The sequence below is a fragment of the Agelaius tricolor genome, unplaced genomic scaffold (genome assembly GCF_023055355.1).
Source record: "Agelaius tricolor isolate 1412-34295 unplaced genomic scaffold, bAgeTri1.0.p SCAF_57, whole genome shotgun sequence".
NCBI lineage: Eukaryota > Metazoa > Chordata > Aves > Passeriformes > Icteridae > Agelaius > Agelaius tricolor.
The window spans coordinates 1,885,723-1,910,696 of record NW_027269317.1 but is presented as its reverse complement, the minus strand read 5'-3'; the positions used below and the strand labels follow the sequence as shown (position 1 = coordinate 1,910,696).

The 24,974-nt window shown below is 56.0% G+C and overlaps 3 protein-coding genes across 9 annotated transcripts in view; 1 reads left to right on the top strand and 2 right to left on the bottom strand.

Annotated features, from left to right (window-relative positions):
* The window catches only part of LOC139604951 (zinc finger protein 436-like), a 325,479-nt gene that overhangs the window by 280,783 nt on the left and 19,722 nt on the right, over window positions 1-24,974 (top strand). The window lies entirely within an intron of this gene.
* The window catches only part of LOC139604920 (zinc finger protein 436-like), a 179,117-nt gene that overhangs the window by 139,975 nt on the left and 14,168 nt on the right, over window positions 1-24,974 (bottom strand). For 3 of the 7 annotated variants that reach the window (XM_071456246.1, XM_071456240.1, XM_071456248.1), the window contains exons 1-3: window positions 2,807-3,296; window positions 1,461-1,526; window positions 136-1,306 (exon numbers count right to left, since the gene is read on the bottom strand). In XM_071456246.1, coding sequence (XP_071312347.1) covers window positions 136-1,306; window positions 1,461-1,482 — 1,193 coding nt within the window. In that variant the 5' untranslated portion in view covers window positions 1,483-1,526; window positions 2,807-3,296. Of the gene's footprint in view, window positions 1-135; window positions 1,307-1,460; window positions 1,530-2,806; window positions 3,297-9,077; window positions 9,222-24,974 lie in introns of those variants that run through there. The other 4 variants (XM_071456241.1, XM_071456247.1, XM_071456242.1 and 1 more) reach the window with 4 other exon arrangements.
* On the bottom strand, window positions 14,488-23,448 carry LOC139604904 (maestro heat-like repeat-containing protein family member 7). Its single transcript, XM_071456208.1, has 15 exons — window positions 23,436-23,448; window positions 19,545-19,690; window positions 18,859-18,975; window positions 18,536-18,684; window positions 18,065-18,212; window positions 17,629-17,816; window positions 17,393-17,530; window positions 17,016-17,130; window positions 16,703-16,831; window positions 16,306-16,482; window positions 16,043-16,198; window positions 15,787-15,888; window positions 15,281-15,383; window positions 14,942-14,998; window positions 14,488-14,657 (listed from the first exon to the last, which is right to left on the bottom strand). Exons 1-15 carry the CDS (start codon window positions 23,446-23,448, stop codon window positions 14,488-14,490), a joined length of 1,908 nt encoding a protein of 635 aa, XP_071312309.1.

Genomic DNA, 24,974 nt, shown 5'->3' with positions numbered 1-24,974 from the left:
TGTGTTCCCAACATAGATCACAGGGAATATGAGTGACCAGGGCTGTGCCCAAAGTGCCTCCTCCAGTGGGGGATGGAGCTGGAGCAGCGCACGAAGCTCTGCCCGCACTCGGGGCACTCGCAGGGCTTCCCTTACCGATGCCTCCGTTGGTGGTGGGTCAAGTTAGAGCTGCAGGAGAAGCTCTTCCCACACTGGGGACACTCGTAGGGCCTCTCCCCTGTGTGGATGCGCCGGTGGGTGATGAGGGTGGAGTTGCGCTTGAATCCCTTCCCACAGTCAGGGCACTGGAAGGGCCTCTCCTCTCTGTGAATCCAATAGTGCCGGAGGAGACAGGACCTGGTCTGAAACCTCTTCCTGCATTTATCACACTCGTAGGGCCTTTCCCCAGTGTGGATGCGCCGGTGGGTGATGAGGGTGGACTTGTACTTGAATCCCTTCCCACACTCAGGGCATTGGAAGGGCCTCTCCTCTGTGTGACTCTGATAGTGCTGGAGGAGATGGGAGTTGGTCAGAAACCTCTTCCCACACTTGGAACACTCATAGGGCCTTTCCCCAGTGTGGGTCCTCTGGTGCTTGATCAGGCTGGAGCTCTGGCTGAAGCACATCCCACACTCGGAACACTTGTACGGCCTTTCTCCAGTGTGGATCCTCTGGTGGCTGATCAGGATGGAGCTGCACCTAAAGCTCTTCCCACAGTCCCCACACTCAAAGGGCATTTCCCCAGTGTGGGTCCTCTGGTGCCTTATCAGGTGGGAGCTCATGGTGAAGCTCTTCCCACAGTCCCCACACTCGTAGGGCTTCTCCCCAGTGTGGGTCCTCTGGTGCTTCATCAGGTTGGAGCTGTCGCTGAAGCTCTTCCCACACTCCCCACACTCATAGGGCTTCTCCCCAGTGTGGGTCCTCTGGTGCCTGATCAGGGTGGAGCTGTCGCTGAAGCTCTTCCCACACTCCCCACACTCGTAGGGCCGCTCTCCAGTGTGGATCCTCTGGTGCTTGATCAGCTCGGAGTTCCACCTGAAGCTCTTCCCACACTCCACGCACGTGTGGGGCTTCTCCCCATCATGGAGCTGCTCATGGAGCACCAGCTCCGAGCTCTGGCTCCATCTCCGGCCGCCTTCCCGGCCCAGGCTGGCTCTTTCCCCCTCACATCCCCGCCATCTGCGTTTGCAGCCCCTCCTCGTGCGGCAGCTCCGCGGCTTTTCCTCCCCGTTGGCTTCCTGCGCCGTGGAGCCGCTCAAAACGGCCTCTGCCACCAGGTTCTGCTGCGGGCATTTGTCCTCCCTGCTCTCCATGCTCAGCTCCTGCTCTGGGGGAGGAAGGACAAGGACAGCATGGGATTTGCCTCCGTGCCACAGGCAAGGGCAAGGAGATCCCCCCAGGGCTGAGCTGCAGCCGGGGGCCCTGCTGGGCTGGGAGATGGAGCAGCACAGAGGGGAAAGGGGCACTGACTTCCTCCTCACCTGCCTCAGTGTCCCGGGGCATCTTCCTCTTCCTCACAGCCTCCCTGGGGTTGCCAATGGGAAATCCTGGTTTGGGGAAAACAAGGGATGAGCGCGTTTGTAGGAGCGTCGGGGGGTAGGACGGTCGGGACGGGCGGAGACGAGAGATCTCTGCAGCCAGGCCCTGGAACTTGCGGTTTATTGCAAAGGGCCTGGGTGCAGGGCCCTGCTTGGAGCTGCCAGGCACAGCTCGGAGCAGGCCCGAGAGAAGAGAGGGGTAGAGAGGATGAGAGGGTAAGAGAGTAAGAGGGGAAGAGTGTAAGAGAGTAAGGTTCCCGTTACAATACAGTAAATCTTCTTCTGTGTTGAATATTCTATTTCTCACTAGCCAATCTAGTACAAGACACAAATCCTATAGCATTTATATACAGCCTGTAAGAATCACTACATCACCATACTGTGTTACATTTTGAACCCTAAAAACTCCTCTTTGGACCCCTTCTGCTGAGCTAGTAGGGTCTGCTCTGACCCTTGGATCTGTCTGCAAGCAGAGGGAGTTGTTTCATCAAAAGGGGATTACCTTCAGTTGGGCCACACCATTGTTTTCCAGTTGTTCACTAACTGAGGTATCTCAAAGCTTGCTTTCATTTCAATCTTCCTTATAGTTTCTATATTGTCAAAATCTTTTGCCAGACAATCATATTTATAAGGCTTTCCTGTTTCATCTTCCCCAACACACATTGAGTTTGAAGGTCCCTCTGCCCGACTCCATCTCTACAAGTCACCGGCCTTCTGGGCTCCCGAAAAACCTCCCAAACACCAGGATTCAGCCCTGAAAAAGCCTCCCAGGAGTTCCCTGTCCCTGGTCCCTCCCCTCTGGTGTTCGGGGGTTCCCCCCTGTCCCAGCTGCTGGGGTCACGCTTGGATTGGGGGTCCCCCTTCTCCTCGGTGCCTGCCCTGCCCAGGCTGCTGGCAGTCCCAGCAATGCCAAAAGCTCCCCCCACTTCGCTCTCCCCATTTTGGGATGCCGGGGCTCTTTGGGCTCCCGGGCTCCCTTCTCCCCTCATTCTCTGCTCTGGGCTGCAGCGGCTCCAAGGAGTCCCCCCTGCCCCTCTCCAGGCCCTTGAGGCTCCCGCCAATGGCGGCGCTCCCCCCTCTCTGGGCTCCCCACTTTGGGCTCCTGGGGCACACAGGGCTCTGCTCCTCCAGGCTGCCTCTGCCGGCAGCCGACACCGCCACCCCCCAATGTCCCCCCAAGGGGCCTTTTCAGCTCAGCCTTGGACTTCTTCATTCTCCAAACATCCCCCCAAAAACCCAACCCAGGGACCCCCCGGGATATCCGGGCCGAGCTCCCCCTCCCCGCTCACCGGAGCCATGGGGGGGGCGATGATCCCACAGGTGGGGGCTGCGAATTCAGGCAGGGATCGACGGCCTGGCTCCCTCAGCTCAGCCTCCATCCGCCTTTGTCCCTCCTCTTCCTCTTCCTCCTGCTCCTCCTCCTCCATTCCCCCTCCCTCCTCCTTCTGCTCTGTCTTATCTCCCCCTCCTTCTCCTCTTCCATCCCTGCCCTTCCCTGCCTCCTCCTCCTCCCCCAGCAGCAGCCACACCCTCGGTGCCCCGTTCCCGCAGCCCTCGCAGCCCGCGGCAGCAGCGGCGATGGAGCCGGGACAGGTCGGGATGGGCAACGCGGGGCTCTCGGCTGCTCCCAGCCGCTGCGGGCGGGGGGAACCCGGCCCGGGCCAAAGGAGAGGCAAACTGGGCAAACTGGGGGCACATCACAAAGCTAAGGATGCAGCAGAAAATGGAGCTGAGTGAGTTATGTTAATATTAACTCCAAACGAGGAAAAACTGGAAATTCCAAAGTTTACGGAAGACGAGAAAAAAGAATCAAACAAGTTAGGAAGTGAACAAGATAAATCAAGGAAATGGAAACTTCTTGATGGAAGACAATTACTTAATAAAATGGGCTTACTAGGAAAATATTAGAAGACATGCATCAGAAAACCCATTGGTACTCAAGCTTTGTGTGATCATTTTTTAAGGAACTATGGGTGCACTGGGATTTTTGGAGGAGCAAAGCAAGTTACTGAAAGATGCTTAAATTGCCAAAGGATAAATAAAAAGGTGATGAGAAAAACAACATCAGGAGGTCGTGAGTTAGCTTGTCGACCTTTTCAAAGTATCCAAGCAGAAGTTTAGATTTGTTAGGTTCTGGATTTATTTGTAAAAAAACCCGTTTAATCTAGAAGAAAGAGAATATGCCATAGGTTAGACAGGAGATTTTAGGAGAATAAAAATCTTTAAAGTTTCAGAAACACCCGAGACAAAACAAGAAAAGAAAAAGGGGAAATGAAAGGGAGGGGAACAAGAGGAAAAATCAGAAAGAGAGTGGGATCCTCTGCAGCTCTTGCCCCCTCCGTTCGCGGCCGAGGCGCCTGTCCCGGGTCCCGGCTCGCTGCCCGCCTCAGCTCCGCCTGCCCCGGTTTCCATCCCAGGTGCAGGCTCACTGCCCAGGGCAGCTCCACCTGCCCCGGCGCTGGCGGTGAATTTGTGTGCCCTGCTCCCACTGCCCGGCCCGCGGCCGCTCTGCCGGCCATGCTGGGGAAGATGGGGGTTGCTCTGTCCTGCCGCGTGGGCCGAGGTCACCGCGCCGACCGCACCGAGGCCGGGTCCCAGCCATCCCATCCCCGGCTGCCCTGCCCGTGCCAGCTGCGCTGGGCACCGCCGCTGCTGCTGCCGGGGTCTCCCACCTGCCTTTTCTCTGCCGGGAGCTGCCGGATCAGCCGCCATAAGCCATGTGGGGGCTGCCCACGCTCCGGCTCGGCCTCCACGGGAAGATCCCCCTCTGGCGATTCCGGTAGCAGACCCTGCCCACACTCCCACCGAGCCTCGGCGGGATATCCTCCCCTGACCCCGGCCTGCTCTGAGTTACATCCCCTTAGTAACCACAGCTCCGGCTGTTCAGGGAAACTCTTTCTCTCTCCAGGAAGCACCTTATCGAAACACTAGGAGCTCAGTTAAAAGGCAGCCCTCTCCAAATCCTTTCTCAAAACACGGGAGAAAGGCTACAGAAGGTAAAAAAGTGAAAGAGTTAGATGAAGGGATTGCTCTATTTCCGTTAAGAGAGGTTCCCATGGCAGGGATGCGCTGCCCTGCCCCGCGGGAGCCACCGGCGCCCCTGCCGGCCGTGCCCGGAACTGCACCCAAGGGGAAAGCGCCGCAGCCGAAAGGCCGGGACTGGCTCCGGGCTCTGTTTGTTGGCACTGCCGGAGCTGGTGTTCTTTGTTTGCTTTATTTACACACTAGTAAAGAACTGGTATTCCTATTCCCATAGCTTTGCCTGAGAGTCCCTTGATTTCACTAGTCTAAAAATTAAGAGGGAGAGGGTTTGCATTCTCCATTCCGAGAGGCTTTTTCTGCCTTCCCAAGCAGACACCTGTCTTGTAAAGCAAGACAAACACCCACAGGCACTGAGGGGGGCTGCAGGAGGGGCAGAAGAAGGCCCTGCAGCACTTGGGCACAAAGGCCCAGCAGGTGAATGCAAGAAGGGAGCAGCAAAAGGCCAAGCTGAAGGCAAAGGCCAGGGCAGAGTTCCTACAGCCCCTGAGGGATCAACCCCAGGGCCCAAGGGGGCCCCAGCACCCAGGGCACGGGCTCGGCCACAAGCACCCGGCAGAGGCATTGCCCTCCTCGGCAGGGGACAGCCCACCCAAACAGCCCCTGGCAAGGAATCAGGGCTCCAGCTGCAGGGCACAAGGACACTGCAAGCACAGACAGCAGCACCCTCAGGACCAGCAAGTCCACCCCTTGATGGACATGGATTGGCAGGGCTGTCACAGCTCCCATCACACCAGGGACCCTCCACACTGGAGCCCTTGAGAACATTCAGGTGGGTCTGCATTGAGAGGAGGCATTTTCTGAGGGACACAGGGGCCTCTCAATGCACTCTGAATCTTAGACCTAAGGGGGAAAAATGCAAAAGATTTGTTTGATTAGTGAGGGGATAAGTAGAAAAGATGTATGGTTTTATTCAACCACTATTAGTAGATCTGGGAGATGGATTGGAAATGCATGAATTTTTATTTGCTCCTAATTGTTATCATGATTTACTGGGAAGGGATTTGATCGCTAAACTTGGAACACAAATTAATATTATAAAAGGTGATACAGAGGCCAGTTCCGTTGCACCTCTGTGTCAAATGTCTGGCCAGGCCTATGCTGAAGTGAACCCAGAAGTGTGGGCAGCCCCAGGGAAAGAGGGAAAATTAGATAAGGAGCCTCTCAAAAGTACTCTGAAGCAACCAGGACAAGTGGTGTCTAAAAGCAACAACCTGTTCCAGGGGAGGGAAGGAAGGGGAATCAGACAAAGCGCAGGTCACCGCCCCATGCTCGGCTCAACCCAAGGAGCTCTGGGTGCTTGTAAGAGCCTGGCACTGAAATGCCCTCAGCAGGAAGGCTTCAATATCTTCTGCTGACACCATGGCACCTAACAGGGGGGCAAAAGCAATTCTGAATGCTTCAGACACCACTGGATCAGAGATCAAGGTATATTCTCCCACAGGAAGCTGGGCTGGCACAGAGCCTGCCCTGGCACTTTGCTGTTGCCAACACCCAGCCAGGACATCGGCTCCTGCCTAAGGAGTGCAAAGCAGCACCACTGGTGGCCAAGGGGCCCATGCCAAGTGTCCCTGAGGCCAGAAACAGCCGCCAGCACAGCTGAACACGGGGGGACCCCTCAGCCTGGCCTCAGGGGCTCTGAAGCCCCGGAGATTTGCACTTCCCGCCTGCAGCAGGACCATGGCAGCCGCCCCTGAGCCTGCCCTGAAGGCAACGCAGCAGCAGCCAGGGCTCCACAGCGGGCCAAGCCCCTGGGCCTGCCCACAGATCCTCTGCTCAAACCCTCGGAAATCCTGGCCACCCTCCTCTGGCACCTCCAGCCACTGCGGCCAAGCCTTGCTGCCACTGCTGCAGCTTCAGCCCTGGCTGGGCCTGCACTGCCACAGCTGCTGGGGAGCACCGCGGCACAATTCCACTCTGGGGCTCACTCACACCCACACTCTGGGCTGACTGCGACTGCATTGCTGCAAAATGTACCCATTTTGGTTCTTTTAAATCTTCTTTCTCTGCTCAGGCTTGGTTTGCCTTTGCCTTGGGGAAAGGAATTTTTAAAGGTTTTATTTAAGGGCTGTTACACCACTCAATGGAGATGAGTTCAACATCTCAACAGACTGGGAATAGCCCAAAAGACACCCAGAGATAACGACCAGCAACAAAACATCAACGCCCAGCAGCAAACAGCAACCAAGAGCTACCCCAGACACTGCCCCCGGCACAGCTGGAGACACCTGGTCTGGAAAAGGCTGAGAAGGAAATCCACGAGTGTGGACCGAATTCACAGCAGAGGGGAAGAAATCCGGGTCCAACAGGAAACCAAATACTAAAAACCTACACAACTTGGAAGCAATGAACATTAAAGCAGGGGATTTAGATTGGTTCTGACTACATAAAGTTTAGGAAAAATCCAGTAAAACTCACATGCCATGGAATGATTTTCTCTGCACAGCCGGGTTATTTGTGAAAGAAATTATTTCTGTTGCACATCCTGGCCAGAACCAAGCAATGCCTTGACTCTCTAGCACTAAAGAGATTCTTGGAGAGTTTTTGTTTTCCCTGCAGTTTCAGTGAAAAAATTACAACATAAGAAAAACTTTTCATAATATTCTTTCTCACTTCATTTTGTCAGGAAGGTTTGGGACAGAAGGGTGAGAATCAAGTTTTGGTCTGGCTTTTTCCATGTTCACCTTAAGGCTGCATTCTGAAAAAAGTTACAAGAGCTTTAAAGGTGAAAATTTAAACCATAAACAGTTAATAGTTTGTTTCAACATTGTTTAAAGAAACAAACAAACAAACTTAAAAAACCAAACCAAATAGCCAAACAAAAGAAAAGGAAAAAAAAAATCCAAAAAAATAAGCAGATTCTGGGGGGGCCACATGTGACTCACCAGATGGCTGCCCTGGAAGAGAACCTTTATTCCAGGCAGCCTGCAGAGGAGCTTTAGAAATGCAAATGAACACTGCTGGGCAAAGCCTGGACAATGGACCTGGGTCTCTTGCCTGGGGCACGAATTGGGCTGATTCCCTCTGCCCCTCACCCCAAGCTCTGCCTGCTTGCCCTGATGGAATTTGCACAGCTCAAGGCAGAGCCCAGGGTGAGGATATCTGACCCTGCAACAGAAACGGGTGAAGCTGCAAAGGGAAACGGCAAATGGAGAATGTTGGGAAAATTTCACTATAAATAAATGGGGGGGAATCACCCTCTGCCCACTCCAACATGTGCTGTCACTGTCAGTGTTATATAGGGTGTATTAGAGCACAGATGTTCGTGCTATCACAAGTTCAGGGAAATCAGTTCAGAATCAAAGTAATTGATGTAGTCTTGGCTGAAAGGAGGGCCCAAAATGGGGAAAAGATGAACGGCCAGCAGAACAAATCCTACACCACCGTGCACCAGACTCTGGGAACCCGAACCAATTCATATCAGGAGCCACAGAACCCATTCCTCATTTCAATGGCATCATTAGATTACAAACTGTCCTCAGAATAACCAACCAGACAGCTCCAGCTCCTGACCTTCCTGCTGAGCAATCCACTGAAATGAGGAACAAAGGCGATGGGATCAGATTACCTTTTAGCAGAAAAAAGAGTTTGTGGAAAATTAAATGACTCAAACTGCTGTTGGCAAATAGATGACAAAGGAAAAGTGCTGAAACAGATAACAAAGGAAACAAGAAAGCAGCTCATGTATTGGTCCAAACGTGAAAAGGATGGGAATGGGACACGGTTTCGAGGCTCCCTGCCAGACCATGGGTTAAACGAATGCTGTTTTCCTCTCCTGTGCTACAGCAACTCTCACCTTTTTACCATGCTCCACACCTTGAGAGTGCAGCTCATTCAGCAGCTGAGCGAGGGGCCAGGGGCTTGTAGATAAGGAAGTAACGGGCGAAACCACCAGCTTCAATAATTGTTACTAATTAACATGGACTGCTGCTCACAGAAAGTCCCGCTAAATTCCTGAACTTCCAGAAGAACAAAGACTTAACAGAGCCGTGAATATCGGCTGTTCTACAAAAGTGGGGTGCACATTAACGAGGACATGCAGTTGGCAGATGTGGAAGTCTGAACCTTCCAAGTACCTCAGCCAGTGGGCAAAAGGAGAGGGAGAAGCGGCCGGGAAAATGAGGATAAAAAGGAGGCTGCGAACTACAGCAATGGCAGAGAGCGCACAGCAAATGCCCCACGGCCTCTCCCTCTGCTCAGCAATAAAGTCACTTGTACAGGACTCCTCTGTCTCCTCTGGGCACAGAAACCTCCGGCCACGTCAATTTCCCCGCACAGCCCCGGGCACGGGGCAGCCGCCTCTGTCCCAGCCACAGCAACCGGGCCGAGCCAGCGCTGCTCCGGCAGCGGCTCCTGCCGAGGCAGCGGCCGCAAGGAGACCGCGGGCAGCCGCTCCCGCAGCGCCCTCACGCCAGCGGCAACACGCGCCGGACACGGCACAACGAACCCGCCTGAGCCCCCTGCCGCCCCCGAGGCCCGCAGCAAGCCCCGAGCCCCCGCACAACCCAGCGCGGCTCCCACCTGCGCTGCGGCCGCCTCCCAGCTCCGCCGCCGCCGCCTCACCGCGCTCCGGCCGCTGCCGCCGCTCCCGGGCCCGCACACACGCTCCGCCAATGGCGCCGCTGCCGAGCCACGGCCGCCCTCAGGCCGCCACCGGGCCCCTGCCCCGCCACGCTTCCACCAATCAGCGCGCCAGAACCACGACTGACGGCACCGTCGGCCAATCGCAGCCAGGGGCGGGCTCTGCACACGGCACAGCCTCGCCCCGCGCTCTCAGGGTCCCCCGGGCTGCGTGAGGGCAGAGCCGGAGATGAGGAACAGCCCTGGAACGGGCCCGGGCCCGAGGGGAATTGAGCTGAAAACACAAACAAACTTCTCCGCACCTCCCGCCACGGCTTTCCCGGCACTGCGGCTTCGGTGGCCCCGGCTCAGCGGGAAGTCCTGGAGCCTCACTTCTCCTACGCCTAATTAGGAGCATCAGTGCATCGCTTTGATTTCCCCCAAAAAGGGAAAACTGCCGCAAACGCCTGTGGATGAGTGGGGGAGGGGAGAGATTTCTGACAGAAAACTCCAAAACCTCAGAGCAGGATAATGAGAAGTAAGTGAAGAGCCTTAAATCCAGCCTTCCCCCACGCCTCCCTCCTTCCAGCTGCACCTCCTACCCCGGCAGTGCCGGAGACAGGGAATGGGGCCGTGCTCACTTCATGCCCCGGGGCTTCTCCCTCTGCTCAGGGACAGGAGTCGTTCCCCTGCTGCACCCTGGGCTCTCTCCCACCGGAGACTTCTCCAGGAACTTCTCCAAGCTGAGTCCATCCCACGGGGCACAGCCCCCCTCCAAGTGCTGCAGCGTGGGTCACTGTGCCCCGGGGTCAGTCCTGCCAGGACAGGCTGCTCCAGCGGGGCCCCTCTGGCCACGGGGGCACAGCCTCCTCTCAGGCATCCCCGTGCTCCAGCGTGGCTGCTCCGGGGGCTGCAGGGGGATCTCTGCATCCCCATGGATCTGCGGGGGGATCTCTGCAGCCCCATGGATCTACGGGGGGATCTCTGCATCCCCATGGATCTGCAGGGGGATCTCTGCATCTGGCACCGCCGTTTTTGGAGGCACCAGAAATAGGCTGAGCTCTGCCTGAAGCTCTTCTCACATTCCCCACACCCTTCCCGGCACAGGGACGGTTTTACCTCCTCATAGCTCCCCGGGCTGGGTTTGCAGCCCCTCCTCGTGTGGGATCTCTGGGGCTTTTCCTCCCCGTTGGATTCCTGCGCCGTGGAGCCGTTCCAAATGGCCTCTTCCACGAGGTTCTGTGGCAGGGATTTGTTCTCCCTGGTCTCTGTCCACAGCTCAGTGCTTGGGGGAGGAAGGACAAGGAGAGGAAGAGACAGGGAGAAGGGAAAAGGAAAAGGCAGGAGGAGAGGAAGGAACAAGAAGGAACAAGGGAGGAAGGAGATGGGAAAGGAATGTGGATGGATGAAGGACAGAATGAGGAGAAGAAGGAAGGTGGACAAGGAGAAGATGGGATTTGCCTCCATGCCAGAGGGAAGGGGAAGGAGATCCCCCCAGTCCATCCCTGGCAGGATGGCGTTGGCAGTGAGGCTGTCCTGCAGCGATGCTGGGCTGGGAGATGGAGCAGCAGGGAGGGGAAAGGGGCAGTGATTCCTCCTGCCCTGCCTGGCTGTCCCAGTCTGGAGCGTCCTGGCGCTGCCGAGGCCCCTGGAGCGTCCGGCACTCAGGAGCCCGGAGCTCACGGCTGCTTTATAAAGCTGACAAAGTCGGCAGGATGGGTCTGGGTATGATCTCAGCAAACTGGGTTTATTGGTACAGGAACAGGGGACAGAGCTGAACAGGGTCCAGGGACAAAGACAGGGTGCAAGCTGAGGGCACAGGGGGTTTTTAGATGGGGTAGTGAGGGTGGAGCTGAGGGTCAGGGTCCAATGGATATGGGGGAAAATGGGGCAAAGGAGGGGTTAAGGGTCGGGACAGCTAATAGGGAAACAGGGGCAGAGGAATGCAGTAAACTGGGGCCAATGGAGGGACAGAGAGGGAGAACATTCTAGGGACTAACCAGAGATGGGTAATAGGGGGTGAACTAGGGTAATTAGGGCAACGGGCCAATGGGGTAACAGAACTTTCCATAAATCAGCATGTGCCTGCAAAGATCTGTGGGAGAAGCAAGCTTGTCACCATAACCTTGAAATCTATTCTTCTTATTGGGGACCAGTCCTCCATGGGTGGGAGATTGACACTCCCATGGGCCTCCACACCAGCGCATCTTCCTTTTCCTCGCAGCCTCCTTCTCCTCCGTCCAGGCAAATTTTGGGATTGACAAATCCTGGCTTTGGGGGAAGAACAAGGGGTGAGCACCTTGGGTTTTGTGAGAAATGAGCCTTACTCTTTAGAATTTTTGAAAGTTTAATAAGGAATAATAAGGGACAAATCAGTAACAGCGCTGGGTGTTGGCAATGGCCAGAGGCACACTGATTAACCACAGCAACTCTTCTTGTCTAGTTTCTCCATTGTATTGTTCAAATACATATTCATAATGATTGTACATATTCAAACATTTCTTTGAACTCGTTTACATGTTCCAGGAATTCTTTAGGTTGGTTTGACCCCCAACTCACCGTTTTAGAGCACGTGCAGGAATCGTGGATTGCTGTTTTGAGGGTTGTGTGTCACTGCCTCACAAGGGCCCCTGGTCTGTGGTTTCAGCAGGTGACAGTTATTGACAGTGGAAGGGTCAGTGGCAGGGGCCCCATCACATCCCTTCCTTAAATGTTATCTGACCATGCAGACGCTTTTAGCTATTTCCACAAGTACTTTAAAAGAACATTAGCTCTTTCACAAATATCTCTGAGTTATTATTGTCAGTTAGTTACAAAAATAAAAGCATTAGTTATTATTTCACAACTACAGCTACTTCTGCAAAAGTTAAGATTCTAATGCACAACACATGGCATCCACTTTAATATTTTACAAAAGCCAAAACTGTAATGTATGTTTTTCACACTGTCCACAAACTCAAATATCATCCATAAATGATGTTCTGAGGATATGAGCTACACAGGGGCCAGGCATTGGCCACAAAAAGCTGACAAATTATACCGTAGCAAAAGCAGTGAAAAGTGATTACAAACTGTACTATTTCAAACTCGTTGTGATTAAGAATATTTTGCAGAAGTCAATACATAATAGCAAAAGCCAACACTACCTAGTTATTTATAACAAACCCAGGGCAGGTTTTTCCCTTGCATGGAGCACCTGGGCCTTGCCCGGGCCCCTTCTGCCCTCCTGCAGAGCCGGTGGCATTTTCCAGCACACACAGTTTGTAACCAAGAGCCGGGTGCAGCCGAGAAGGCTCCAAGCGCCTCCTTCCAGGCTGACTCTGCAGGTGCCGAGGCTGCTCTGGGCTCTGCCAGGGCTCTGCTGGGGCTCAGCTCTGGGCCAGGCTGGGCCCGCTCTCCCCTCACATTGCTCCGGGCAGCTGAGTCACAGCGGGAGAGGGAAGGGACACGTCAGGGGAGTTGAGGTTTGAGAGAGTTTGTATTCCAAAAACTGCCATAACAAACAGGCTGTCCTAACTACCATAACTAACTAGCAGTCCTAACTACCATAACTAACTAGTTGTCCTAACCACTGTAACTGAAAGCTGTCCTTTGATGAGGGAGGGGTCGATGCCCGTGGATCCCGCCGTGCCCCGGTGCGGGATGAGCTCCGTGCCCCGCTCCAGGTCCAGCCCCCGTTGGAGGATCCACGCTGGATAATCCCGGGTGACGCCCAGGGTCAGAGCCCCCCGCGTTGGGAACACACCTGGCTGGGGGCTCCACATCTTCCTGGCTCCCCCCGTGGACACCTCGGTGAAGGCCGGAGGATCTCCGCTGCTTCTCTGGTTTCTGCTCCTCTCCTCATCTCCCCATCCTCTTCCTCCCGCCTCTCCTCCCCCGGTTTAATGGCTCCTCCAGCTCCTCCTCGTTCCTCATCCCGCCTCCTTCCCCTCTTCTCTCTCACATCCCCCGCCCCTTCCATCAACACCTCCTCCTCCTCCTCCTCCTCCTCCTCCTCCCGCTCCCCCCGGGCCCTGCCCCCACCCTTTGTCCCCCTCCCTTTGCCCAAATCCGTCCCATCACCGCCCCCCCCAACCCCTCCCCATCGCCCCCCAATAAACGGCCCCGGGGCCAACTGGGAAGCTTTATTGGGAGCACTGGGAGCAGGCACTGGGCGGGGGCAGAGCGCCAGCGGGGCTGGGGGGACACGGGACCCCCCCAAAATCAGCGGAGCGGGGACGGAGCCGGGGGTCCCGGCCGGGCCCGAGCCCACGGGGAGGGGCTGCGGCCGCCGCCGGCTCAGGAGCTCTGTGGGCAGAGAAAAGGGGGTGACACCGGGCTGGGGGCCCCGGCGGGAGCGCGCACGCTCCGCCACGGCCGGGACGCCACCCCCGGCACCCGCCCTGACCTTCTTGCGCACGTAGAAGCCGAGCCCCAGCGCCAGGAAGACGAAGCCCAAGACGAAGCCCCCGATGCCCGTCAGCATCTTGCTGCGGGCAGCGTCCGGCGGCATCTCTGGGGGGTCCGCAGGGCTCAGCACCCCCAAAACCTCTCACGGACACCCCCAGCCCCTCCCAGCGCCCTCCCTGTGGCCCCCAGCCCAGCCAGGACCCCCTGAAACCTCCCCCTGATCCCTTTTTGTCCTGGCCAGGAGCCACCAAAGCCCCTCCCGTCCCTCTCAGCATCCCACAGCCCCCTTCTGATGGCGGCGAGGGAAGACAAGCAATCAATCAATATGATTGGTAAAGCAAGCTTCGGTTTATCTTGAGTACACCGGTACTTTTATATTGTTTTCCAGTAATTATGCATACTTGTCGTTAGTTTATTGGTTTAATTGCTCATACCTGTTGTGAGTTTCTTGGTTTAAAGCAAGAGATTACATTTACATATTCCTCCTACTTTGCGGTTATGCATACTTTATGGTTTCTATTCTCGTTGCTGTCCTTGCCCGTTCGACCTTGTCAGCAGGCAGGACACAGCATCTTCCTATCATGGCGTGCGGCCTGGTTATGCTAAGTGCGGCCCACTTATGCCAAGCTGCTAAGTTAACATGTATGCTCAGTTATCATGGGGCTTGCTTGTACAACATTTCCACGGATCCATGGCCCTTTTCCTCCAGCCATTCTTCCACACTTTCCCTTCCACACCGCACGCTTGGGCAAATTGTGCAGACCAAGCAGCCTTTTCCCCCTCTTCCCCATTGGCCTGAAGACACTCTGCAACAAGAGAAAGCTCCTGGACAGCCGGCTATCCAACAACAGCAATTTAATGTTCCTCTAGGGGGTGAAGGGAAAGGAAGTGCTGGCAGAGGAGAGGTGTTCCCCGCAGGCTCAGGTGGCCCCAGCAGACGCAGCCTCCCGGAGCAGTTCTGCACAGCGCCGCAGCAGGACACTCAGCCACGGCCACACAGCAAAGGCCGCGAGTGCCAGAGGCGGCGCAGTTGGTCTCGCATCTTCTGGAGTCGGGAGCAGGGAACGCTCTGTAGAGCTAAAAGGATGTACAGAGCTTGAAGTGCCAGGCATGAGATGGCAGGGCTGGTGTCATCCGTCATGTCCTGCAGGGCTGCAGAGAGAGAAACAGAGGCACAGTCAGAGGCTGGATCTGCGGGCAGCTGGGGAGAGCCTCCAGGCTCGTGCATAGCACGCAGCTCCTGGCACGGCCTGGAGGAAGCAGGAGGCAAGAAGGACGAGCTGGCAGCTGCTGGCCAGGAATGTCCCCCAGGCGCCTGCAAGGTGTCTGTGCTGTGGGCACCTTGGGGCGCGCAGGGAGCGGAGCCGTGGGCGGGCGGGCCAGGGAACGCAGGTGCCAGCGGCAGCCCCCGGCGAGAGCCCGCGGGCCTCACTCACCCCTGCAGATGATGCGGAAGTGCGGCTGCTGCCCTGTCAGGAAGCGCCCGGCCATCCCTGGGGAACACAGAGCGTGTCCTGCCTTCAGAGCCACAGCTGCCGCCCACGGCCGCTGCCAGCCCCGAGGCCACACGCCCTGCTGGCCCGGCAGGGCTCAGCCCGGGCCCCTGGCGCACGCTGCCGCCCGAGGGCACGGTTGCCAGAGGGCGGCAGCAGCAATGCCGAGCCCGGCCGGGGCTGCACATGCCCGCGCCCGGATCCTGCTGCCGGGCCAGCAGGCGGGGCTGGGGCCGAGCTGCGGCGGGCCGGGCCGGGGAGGGAGCCGGGCTTGGCGCTCACCCATGAACCTGACGGCCGCCTCTCGCAGGGGCTCCTGTGCGCTCCGCACGTAGGGCAGGGCCAGGCGCAGGTGCTCGGCCGCTCGGCTCCTGTCCTCTGCCAGCTGCAGAGAGCGGCGGGGCACGGAGGGAAAGGGTTGATGCGGGCCCTGCCCCTGGGCCGGGCGCTGCCTACGGCCGCCACTGCTCCCCCTGCCCACAGAGCCCTGAGGCCCGGCCAGCAGCCGCAGGCGCCGGGCTCGGCACGGGGCGGAGGGCCCGGCGAGCCGCGGTGCCGCCCCGCAGCAGAGCCCGGCTGGCTCGGGGCTCCATCGGCACCGGCCTTGGGGCCACAGGAGCCTGGAGAAGAGCCCGCATGGCCCAGGCAAGGGAGCGGCGTGTGGGGCGCAGGCTGGTGCCCCTGCCTGCGGCACTGGGCAGGGGCCACAGCTGCCAGCCCCACAGACCGGGCGCCGGGGGCAGGCGGCTTCTCCAGGGATTGGGCTGGGCATTCCAGGCTGTCCTTACCAAGCACTCGGCAAATCTCCACATCTGATCCGTCTGCAGCAGCTGCTTGAGATCCTTCCTCTTCAGGAAGCTTACTGCAGAAAGCAGCGTTTCCCAAGAGGCCTGCAGAGCAGCAGAGACCCAGAGATGGCACCGCAGCCCAGGGCACCGGACCCGCATCTCTGTGCCAGGGCCGGGAGGAGGCTGGAGCCTGTCAGGTGCCAGGGGCTGGGGAGACAGCTGAGCTCTTTCCATGGGGACACCCAGGAGGCCTCACCTGTGCCACACACCCATTCTCATCATGGCAGTGGAAGAAGAGTGGGAGCAGGCTCTGGCTCACGTGCTTCTTCAGAGGCTTTTCTCCCTTTGCCACTACCAAGGCGATTACATCTTGGAAGAGGTGAATGGAGAGCAGCTGCACAAGGCTGTTGTCCTGTTGAAAAGGAAGCCAAAGCCCTCCACATCAGCTGCTCCGGGCCTCCCTGTGCCCAGGCCCAAGGCAGCACCCAAGTGCCCGTGGCTGGGGGCACAGAGCCTCACATTGTCAAAGAGGTGCCAGAGCGCCTCAGCCAGCTGCAGGGCGATGGGGCTGGCTATTGCCAGGTCTTTCTGCAGCAGCAGGAGGCTGAGCACAATGAGGGTCTTCTCCACGATGTCTTCATCCCTATCCCACAGTAGCTTCCCAAGGCTTTCAGTCAGGCTGTACATGCTTGGATCCTGTGTGCAAAACAAGGCTGGGCAACCTCACGCTGCTGCTGCTGCTGCTGCTGCAGGGCTCAGAGGCCGAAGGCCTGTCCCAAAGCACTCAGGCAGCTGAACAGCGACCCTGGAGAGCTGGGAGCAGCTGCCACAGCTGCCAAAGCCCAGCTAAGGCCAAGGGGCTGCTTGCCCCAGCCCCACGCTGCCAGCACAGCTTCAGCTGCTGCCTCCTTCTCACCATCGAGGTGAGCACCACGAGGCCTTGCAGCGCCACGCCACGCATCTGCCTGGACTCGCTCTGCAGGTGCCTTGTCAAGATCTCCAGGACTTTTTTACCGCATTCGCTCAAGTCCAGGCAATCCAGGACCTGAAAGGCACAGAGCAGGCAGAGAGCAGGCACAGAGGTGCCCAGCTGGCAGGAGCTCAGAAGTGCACAGGGCCGAGCCAAGGCAGCAGCACAGGGCATGGGCAGCGCCCCAGGCAGCTGCGGCTACGAGAGGGCAGAGGGCTGGGAGGCAGCTCAGCCAGGCAGCGCTGGCCATGGGGCTCACCTCCACCAGGAAGGCCAGGGCGGGCAGCTCCCAGTCTGAAATGCCTTGGCTGAGCAGGTCAAAGAGGCAGGATGCCATGCCGCAACACCAGATGATGGAGACACGGCGCATCTCCCTGGCAGGGAGAAAAAGGCACCATTGCTCCTGGGCCGGGCGGGCAAACCTCTCCCAGGGCTGACTGGCAGAGCTCTGGTCTGCTCCCGAGCATCCCGAGGGCGCTTTGGGAGGCGGCCATTCCCGGGCAGCCTCCTGTGCCGGCCTTTTCCAGTCTGCTCATGCCTCCCTTGGTGACAAGGCCCGGCTGCCCATGAGCACGGGGACTGTGTGGGGCGTTGCAGGCACAAAGGAGAGGGGCGGTGGGGAGAACGAGGTCTCACCTGGCCAGCAGACGCACTGCACAGTGGTGGGTGTCGGCACAGAGCAGCGTGTCCCAGGCACGCTTGCGTTCTATGGACCGCACCACGTGCTCATAGCGCATTTGGCAGAGCAGGGCCTTCAGGGTCTGCAGCGCAAAGCTGTGTGCAGAGCAAAGCCCAGGTCACGCTGGGAGCCCCGGCTCCTGCCCTGGGGGCGTGGGAGGGATGGGGAGACTGGGAGGACTGGCACGGAGCACCTGTTGGGGTTGACGGCAAGGCCGTGTTGCTCCTGGCATCCCTTCCAGAAGGTCTCAACCTCTTCTGGCATATCCTGCATGCTGATGTAAGCTTGGAAGAGCAGACGCAGAAAGAGATTGGAGAAATACTCCAGCACCACAGGTGAGCGCCAGGCCAGATTGAAGACTCTCCACAGGGCCACGGTTGCCTGCAAGAAATAAAACAGCCAGAGACAAGGCTCAGTGCCAAGACATCCACGTGGCAGGGCCTAAGCATGCCAGGGAGAGACCGGGGGAGACACGGGGGGACCAGCGGGCCTGGTGCCCCTGAACCCTGCCCCTAAGGCAGGATTCAGCCCAGTGCCTGAGGCAGGGAGATGCAGCTGGGGGGAGGACAGAGAGCTGGCTGCTGGAGAGGCGGCCTGGGGGCTGGCAAAGGCCGGCACCAGAAACTCACAGCCAGGGCAAAGACTCCTGCGTTGTCCCCATCGGAGGTGTACGCGCTGTGCACTGGCCAGGCACTCAGCACATCGGGGAGTAGCCGCAGCGCCGGCTCCGCAGTCCTGCTCGAGGACATGATGGTTCCCCACATGGTGGCGGCAGCTCTGTGGGGTCAGAGCTCTGTGTCAGGGCGGGCTCGGCCACAGCACCGTGGCCTGGGCAGCTGCAGGGCCCCGCGCTGGCCCTCAGCCCTGCCTCTGCCCACTGCCCCTGGCCGGCAGCGGCCAGCCAGCCCACGTGGGTACAGGCCCCGAGGGGCAGGGAGGGAGCGTGGCACCAGGCTCAGGAGCTGACATGGCAGCCCTGGAAAACTGAGGAGCCAGAGGATCCTGGAACTGCCCGCCTGTCTGGCAGTCAGCAGGGACAGGCTCTACAGGGTGACGGGCTGGTGAAGCCCAAGCCCTCAAGGCACGTGGGGCTGCCCTACCTGTCACACGATGGGGCCCAGCGCAAGAGGGTGATCAGCACGTCACTGGGGTATTCCTCGGTCAGCTCCAGAAGGGTCTTGTCCAGCCTGTGCCCAGCAGACTCCTTGGCTGTGAGCCACTGGTGGATGGACCTCACCATGGCGGGCACCTGCAGAGGGCACGGGGAGACTTGGAGAGCTGCCAGAGCAGCAACTCCCCCTGAGAAGTGCTTCCCTTCCAACCGCATTGGGCCGGGCCTCAAAGGCCGAGGGAGCCCGGCAGAGCCGGCTCGAGGCGCCGCACCACTGCTGGGACCATCGAGCCCTTGCCCCAGGCTGCTTACTTGCACTGGATTGGAGACACCCTTCTCCACAAGCAAATCCAGCATGGCAGCATCGATCTCGGCATCAAGGAACGGAAGGTTGGCCAAGACGTCCGTGCCCACACCGGCGGTCTCTTCCTGCCAAAGGCACGTGATGAATTCACAGAGGGTCGGCAGCAGAAGGGCAGCAAGAGAGGGAGAATCCATGGAGTGCTCCAAACCTGGTGCTTGGCTGAGCAGTGCCAGCAGGCCCAGCCCAGGTGGGGATGGCTGCAGGTACCTGCACTGCTCTGCCCAAGCGGCCACGGGCGGCTTCCTGTTCTTGTGTCCGGTCCTGGGCTGCATCTGGCAAAGAGCGAGCGCAGCCAGAGCTGAGGGGCTGCGGGAGAGGCCGGAGAACACAGCCCAGCCCTGCGCTGCCCAGGCAGGGAGAGCCTCGGGATGCCCCGGGGGATGGAGCGCGGCTGCCAGGTGCTCCAGCCCAGCTTCTGTCCTATCCATGGATATGTCCACAGGGATGGGATGGGATGGGATGGGATGGGATGGGATGGGATGGGATGGGATGGGATGGGATGGGATGGGATGGGATGGGATGGGGCCAGGCTGGCTGCAGGCACCAGCCCTGTGGCCCAGCTCTGACACTCACGCTCCTGCAGCAGCTGGAACTGCTCCAGTTCTTCAGGCTGCTGTGCTGAGGCAGCTCCAGCCTCTTCCTCCTCCACCCAGGCCAGCTTGGGCACGCTGGGGGGTCTCTGCTCCATGTCACTCTTTGCAGTTATGAGTGCTTGCTGAAGCAGAGAGGCCTCGGAAGAGCTGAAGATGAGCAAGTGCTGCAGCTGTGCCTTGAAGGCACCTGCAACAGAAGAGCCTCGGGAAGGCTACAGGACAGGAACTCCTGCAGTCTGTCCTCGAGGGCAGCAGCAAGAGAGAAGTCTCAAAAGGGAAATAGGACTGCAAGTCCCGCAGTCTGTCCTTGAGGGCACCGGCCGCAGGGATGGCAGACGCTTGGGAAATGCTCCACGTCACCGAGTCCCGCAGCCTGGCCTCGAGGTCACCTGCACAGGGAACGCCTGGGAAAAGCTCCGGGTCAGCCAGGAACGAGTTGGCTGTGTGGGGGCTCCTCACAGCACTGCTCTGTCCTGTCCTGTCCCGTCGCATGCACCCAGCACTGTGGCGTGGCCGTGGCGCCGCCAGCACCTATGTCACGACGTGTCACAAAGGGTCACACTCTCACATTCTGTCCCTTTCCATCCCACGGTGACCACGGTGCACTGTGTCACAGAGAGCCCCAGGACACACCTCCACGTGCCCTGGGGACACCCCCACGCCACCCAAACTGCCCCAGCTTGCAGGCAAGACCTTGCCCCAAGGGTTGAAGACACAGCCCAGCAGGAACTTTAGCCACGGCCCAAACAAGAAGCAGCTGCTCCTCTGCTCTGCCTGCTCAGGGCAGCAGAATGAGCCCCCACGGCTGCCACCGCAGCTGAGCAGGAAGGGCACTGGGGCCTTCCACAGGCCCTGCCACGGCCTCTTTGGGACCAGCCCCGGTGCTGGGTGGCCGGCACAGTCGCAGGGGCGTGACACAGACACGGGACGTGTGGCTGTCTTGGTTTGGAAAGACAGGAGTCTGCTAAGGAAGGCAGGAGCCTCCCCTGAAATGGAGAATGTAAACCCTCCCCACCCTTCCTGACTGCTATAAACTTTAAATTTAGGGGCTCTCAGGCAAAAATATGGGATCAGGAAATAACAGTTCTTTAATAGGGAAGGAAAAAAATAAAAGGATAAAGTAAAGAATGCAGTACACTAGAATAACACTGACAGAGTCAGAACCCAACCTGACACCCTGTGGGTAAAGGTGCGGTAGCAGTGCAATTGGAAATGTGGCTGCAGCCCTCCTGAAGTGTCAGGGGTGATTCTGTTGGAGCAGGGGGGGTCCTGTAGAGAAGGATGTGTTCTTCCTCCGATGATCCAGTGGAAGAAGAGGCAGCTGCTGTTCCTCTGGGGAATCCAGTGGAGAAAGCCGTGCTGGTGTCTCAAAAACCTCTGGATTATATCTGGGTAGCAATGCTTGGCTCCTCCCTCTGGGATGTTATAGTTCTTATCAGTCATGCAGTGACATTCAATAGTCTGTTATCAACAGATGTCCCCTCCCCAGGACTCAAAGAGAGAGATAAGGCAAACTGCCCGCTTGACAAAGATAATCTGCCATACAGATGGTCATGGAAAACATCTTGCATTGCAATCTGGAACAGCATCTATAACAAACTCCCCTCTTATTCTTTATAAAACATTTAGCTTGAGCAATGTTTCTTATGCTTTGGACTACGCTGATAATTAGCTGAATAAAACAAGGAATCAAACAAGGAAGAAATATGCAAGCAGCTGTAACACATAAAAGGAAGAAGCCTAATTTCTTCCACCATTCTATACGTGATCTCACCAGCTAGTTTTTTTAACATTGGTTCCCAGTTTTGGATCAGTATGTGGGCTACTTTTCATTGTGGTCATCTATTTTAATATATCTACACCTGACATATTAAATTTTCCACAAACACTCCCTTCTTTAGCCAATAGAGAGTCTAAAGTCAATCTATTCTGATATATTATGGGTTTTGTTTGGCTTTGTTGACTTGATATTAATTCTAATGCCCATCTGGTTATGTTTGTTATTATCTCTACAACTGTTTGGAGTCTTATAAGATGATTCAGCTTATTAATTGGGGCTGATACAGAGTCAGATTGCTGTGCTGGTTTTACCTTTTTGTTTACTGATTCTTCTTTTACCAAATCTTGGACTCTACCCTTAAAGGCAAATGTGAAACAAATCCATCTCTCCCCTTTTGGACATTCACTTCCCAATATATTCTCACTTTTTCCTAAGTTTCTCGCAGTGCACTATTTTCCCCCATTTTGCCTACAGGTACTTACTTACTTACTTACTTTGGATGGGTCATAGCAGTGACTGCTGACATGGGTGTGTGTAATAAAAGAGGAACTTTGATTTCTTTCCCTGTAATGCTTTTGATAGCATTTGTGACACAATTTTGCTGGTATCCCTAAAGGGAAAAGACAGAAGATGAGTGACAGAAAAAGGAATAACAGAGGTCTGGTATGGCTTATACCCCCACCTGCCATGCCTATGGGGTTGCTGCCCATAGCAGGTGTATTTGATCTTCTCGGTGGCGAGCACAGCGGCCAATCCAGTCTTGCCCTCTTCTCTTTGTCACTCCCTTTTTGCTAATTTCCAGGCAAATCATTTTTGACACTCTGTAATTGTGGTTTCACACTGTTCCTCAGGTATCTCCCACTCAACAGGCACTAATAACTCCCATCCACAAAACAAAGTTATTATTTCAGTTGTTTTGAGTTCTATCTGGATAGGGGATAGATTTGGTGCTCGACACTTCCTGCAACATGAGCATCGATTGTGTAAACTACAATACCAATTTTTCCCACAATTTAAACATTTACATTTAACTCAGCATTATAACCCAGCATATCTGATATTAGGATGAAGCAAACAGGGTATATGGTATGGCCCTGATGGAAGTTGTAATTCCTCCTCCTCTTGGTAGAAGTCACAGGCTAAGGCCAGAACATGAGAATTCTCTGACCGAAATAGTCCTGATGCTCCTGTTTGGAGTGGAAGTATTCCTCCCCAAATTGGATATCTGACATGTCTCAGGACTTGTTCAGATGGCACTTGAAACCACTGATATAAACCTGGCCTTGTTTCTCAATTAGCTGTGATTCTTTGTACATTCCTTGCATCATTTGGGTCGTCGCAGTTCGTTACCACCCAGTCCCAACTTAGGAGCCAATTTGGTATCACCCGGTTTAAATGTGCTAGTCCACTCCTCAGGTTCCTTCACAGCTCCTTTGATTCTGCTGGCCTGGATCCACTCTCTTTTCCCTTGCCTTGGATTGCTGCCTCGTTTGTCAGTAGTACCTGAAAAGGACTTCTCAATAGCACAGGACAGTGACTGGAGGAAAGGCAACTCTACATCAGGATTTGCCATTAGCATTCTTCAAAACTTCCAGGGTTTAGCAACAAGTTGGGTTTTTTGGGGTTTTTTTGGCCACAGCTGCTTGTTCTTCTTGTACCCAGCTGAGTCTTCAGCTGTGCTAGGCTGTTCAGCTCTTGGGATCACGTAAAGGACAGTTCTCCTAGAGAAAAAGGGACTTGCCATGCTTAGGATGCTTCCCTTTCTTTCTAAGGCAGGAAGCCTTAACAGCACTGAAGGGAAAACTCAGAGGCAAATTCCTCTTCTTGTGAGCCACAATTAGTAAAACAAAAAAAAACCACCCAAAACCAAAGAAAACCAAACCAAACAAACCAAACAACCAAAAAAATAAACAAAAAAAAGAGAGCCAGGCCAGTCTTAACATCTATTGCCTTTTATCGTCTGAGCATTATTTAGCTGTTCAGCCTTCACAGATCCATTCTTCTAACACCTTTTCAGAACAAACCCCCTGCCCCATCCTATCAGCAAAAAAGAAGAAAGAAAAAAAGAATCTTTGCTTTAAGAGAACAAAAATAACTTGGTGAACTTTTGAGAATTAGCGAGAGATCAAGGCTATCTCTGCTTTGGTCTTACCGCTTATTCTCATGCCACCCCCTCTTCTCTCTCTCTTCACTCATAGCAGGGCCCCTGTGGGGACCTTGGGGATGTGCCTCGCCCCCCTTTCGCCCCTTTTCTCTCTCTCTCTTCACCCACCTACTGGGGCTGAGGCTGCCGCCCTGCACTGGGACCCCAGCAGGCTGGGAGCCACCCCCGGGCAGCTCCGTCCCTGCGGCAGCCGCGCTCCTCAGCAGCAAACTGTGCAAGCCGTGCCCAGCGCCGCTGCCGGGCTGCTGAGCGTGTGCAGCAACCCCGCGCCCTCCGAGACCCCGGCACCACCAAGCAGCTGCCGAGCCCCAGCGGCGCCCACACAAACCCGCGCCCCGCGCCGCCTCCACCGGGGGGCAAACGCTGGAAGTTGTCACGCGGGGCCGCCCCCATGGATCAGCCCCTGCCGCAGCCCCGAGACTCTGCTGCCCGCACAAGAGCGGTCAAACACCCACAGCCTCAACACCCCTCACCCTGGCTGCCCAGGGATTCTTTTTCTCTAATAAGCATTTGGATGAACCATCAACATATATCTTTTCCCCCTCTAGGAGGGCTTGTTCTGCTACATCCTCCTGAACTTCAGTTTGGTATTGCACAATTTCTGAACAATCATGTGTTAAGGTACCTTTTTGTTTGCCAAAAAAATTGAGCTAGATTCAAACTTTTTTTTACTTCTAGTGTTAAGTTATCATTATTTCACATTTTTACATCTTAGAGTCTACTAACCATTTCTTCCCCAGCATTTTATTTTCCTTTTTTTTTCCTTTTTGATTTTAACACATTTTGGACCGCATGAGGTGTACACACCACTACTTTATTTCTAAGAGTTTGTCCACAGCCTTTTCTTCTTCTGGTATTACCTCTATTCCCAGCTGGATTTGTAAGTCTTTTCCAAAGAAGTTGACGCCGGCTCCAGGAACTAAGAAGACATCTCCTACCCCCATTCTGGCTTCCCCTTTAATGACTACATTTTTAATGACAGAGATATTAAACCCTTCTCTTTTGTTGATGGTTGTGATTGTGGTTTTGTGTGTCCCCTCTCTGCTGGGATGTTTGCTAAGGGCCCTGCAAAAATCCATAGCAGCTGCATTCACAGTCCAAAAACAAAAAGGGGGAATTGTGAAAGGGGCCAACAGCAGGCCTGTTCGCTAAAGGAGCGAGAAGAAGCCGAGGAGCAAGAAGAAGCTGATAAGGAGCTCTCTCCAAGGCTGTAACCAAGGAGAGAAGAAAGATAAGAGAACCTTGCAGCTGGACGAAGCATTTTTAGAAAGTTAGTTGTGTCACTGTAACTTTTCACCAATAGTGTTATGTTGACTTATTGTGGCCAATAGTAAAGATAGAAGAAGCATAAAGGATTAGAAAGTGTATAAAAGTCAGCCATGTTCAATAATAAAGAGTTGCCATCTGAGACTGCTTGTGGTCTCTGCTTTATGTCATGACCACCTCGACAGCGACACTTCCCCTCTGCCCCGACGTGATAAGAACAGAGTCGGTGGGGGCCCACACGGGGTCCTAGCAACTGGCAAC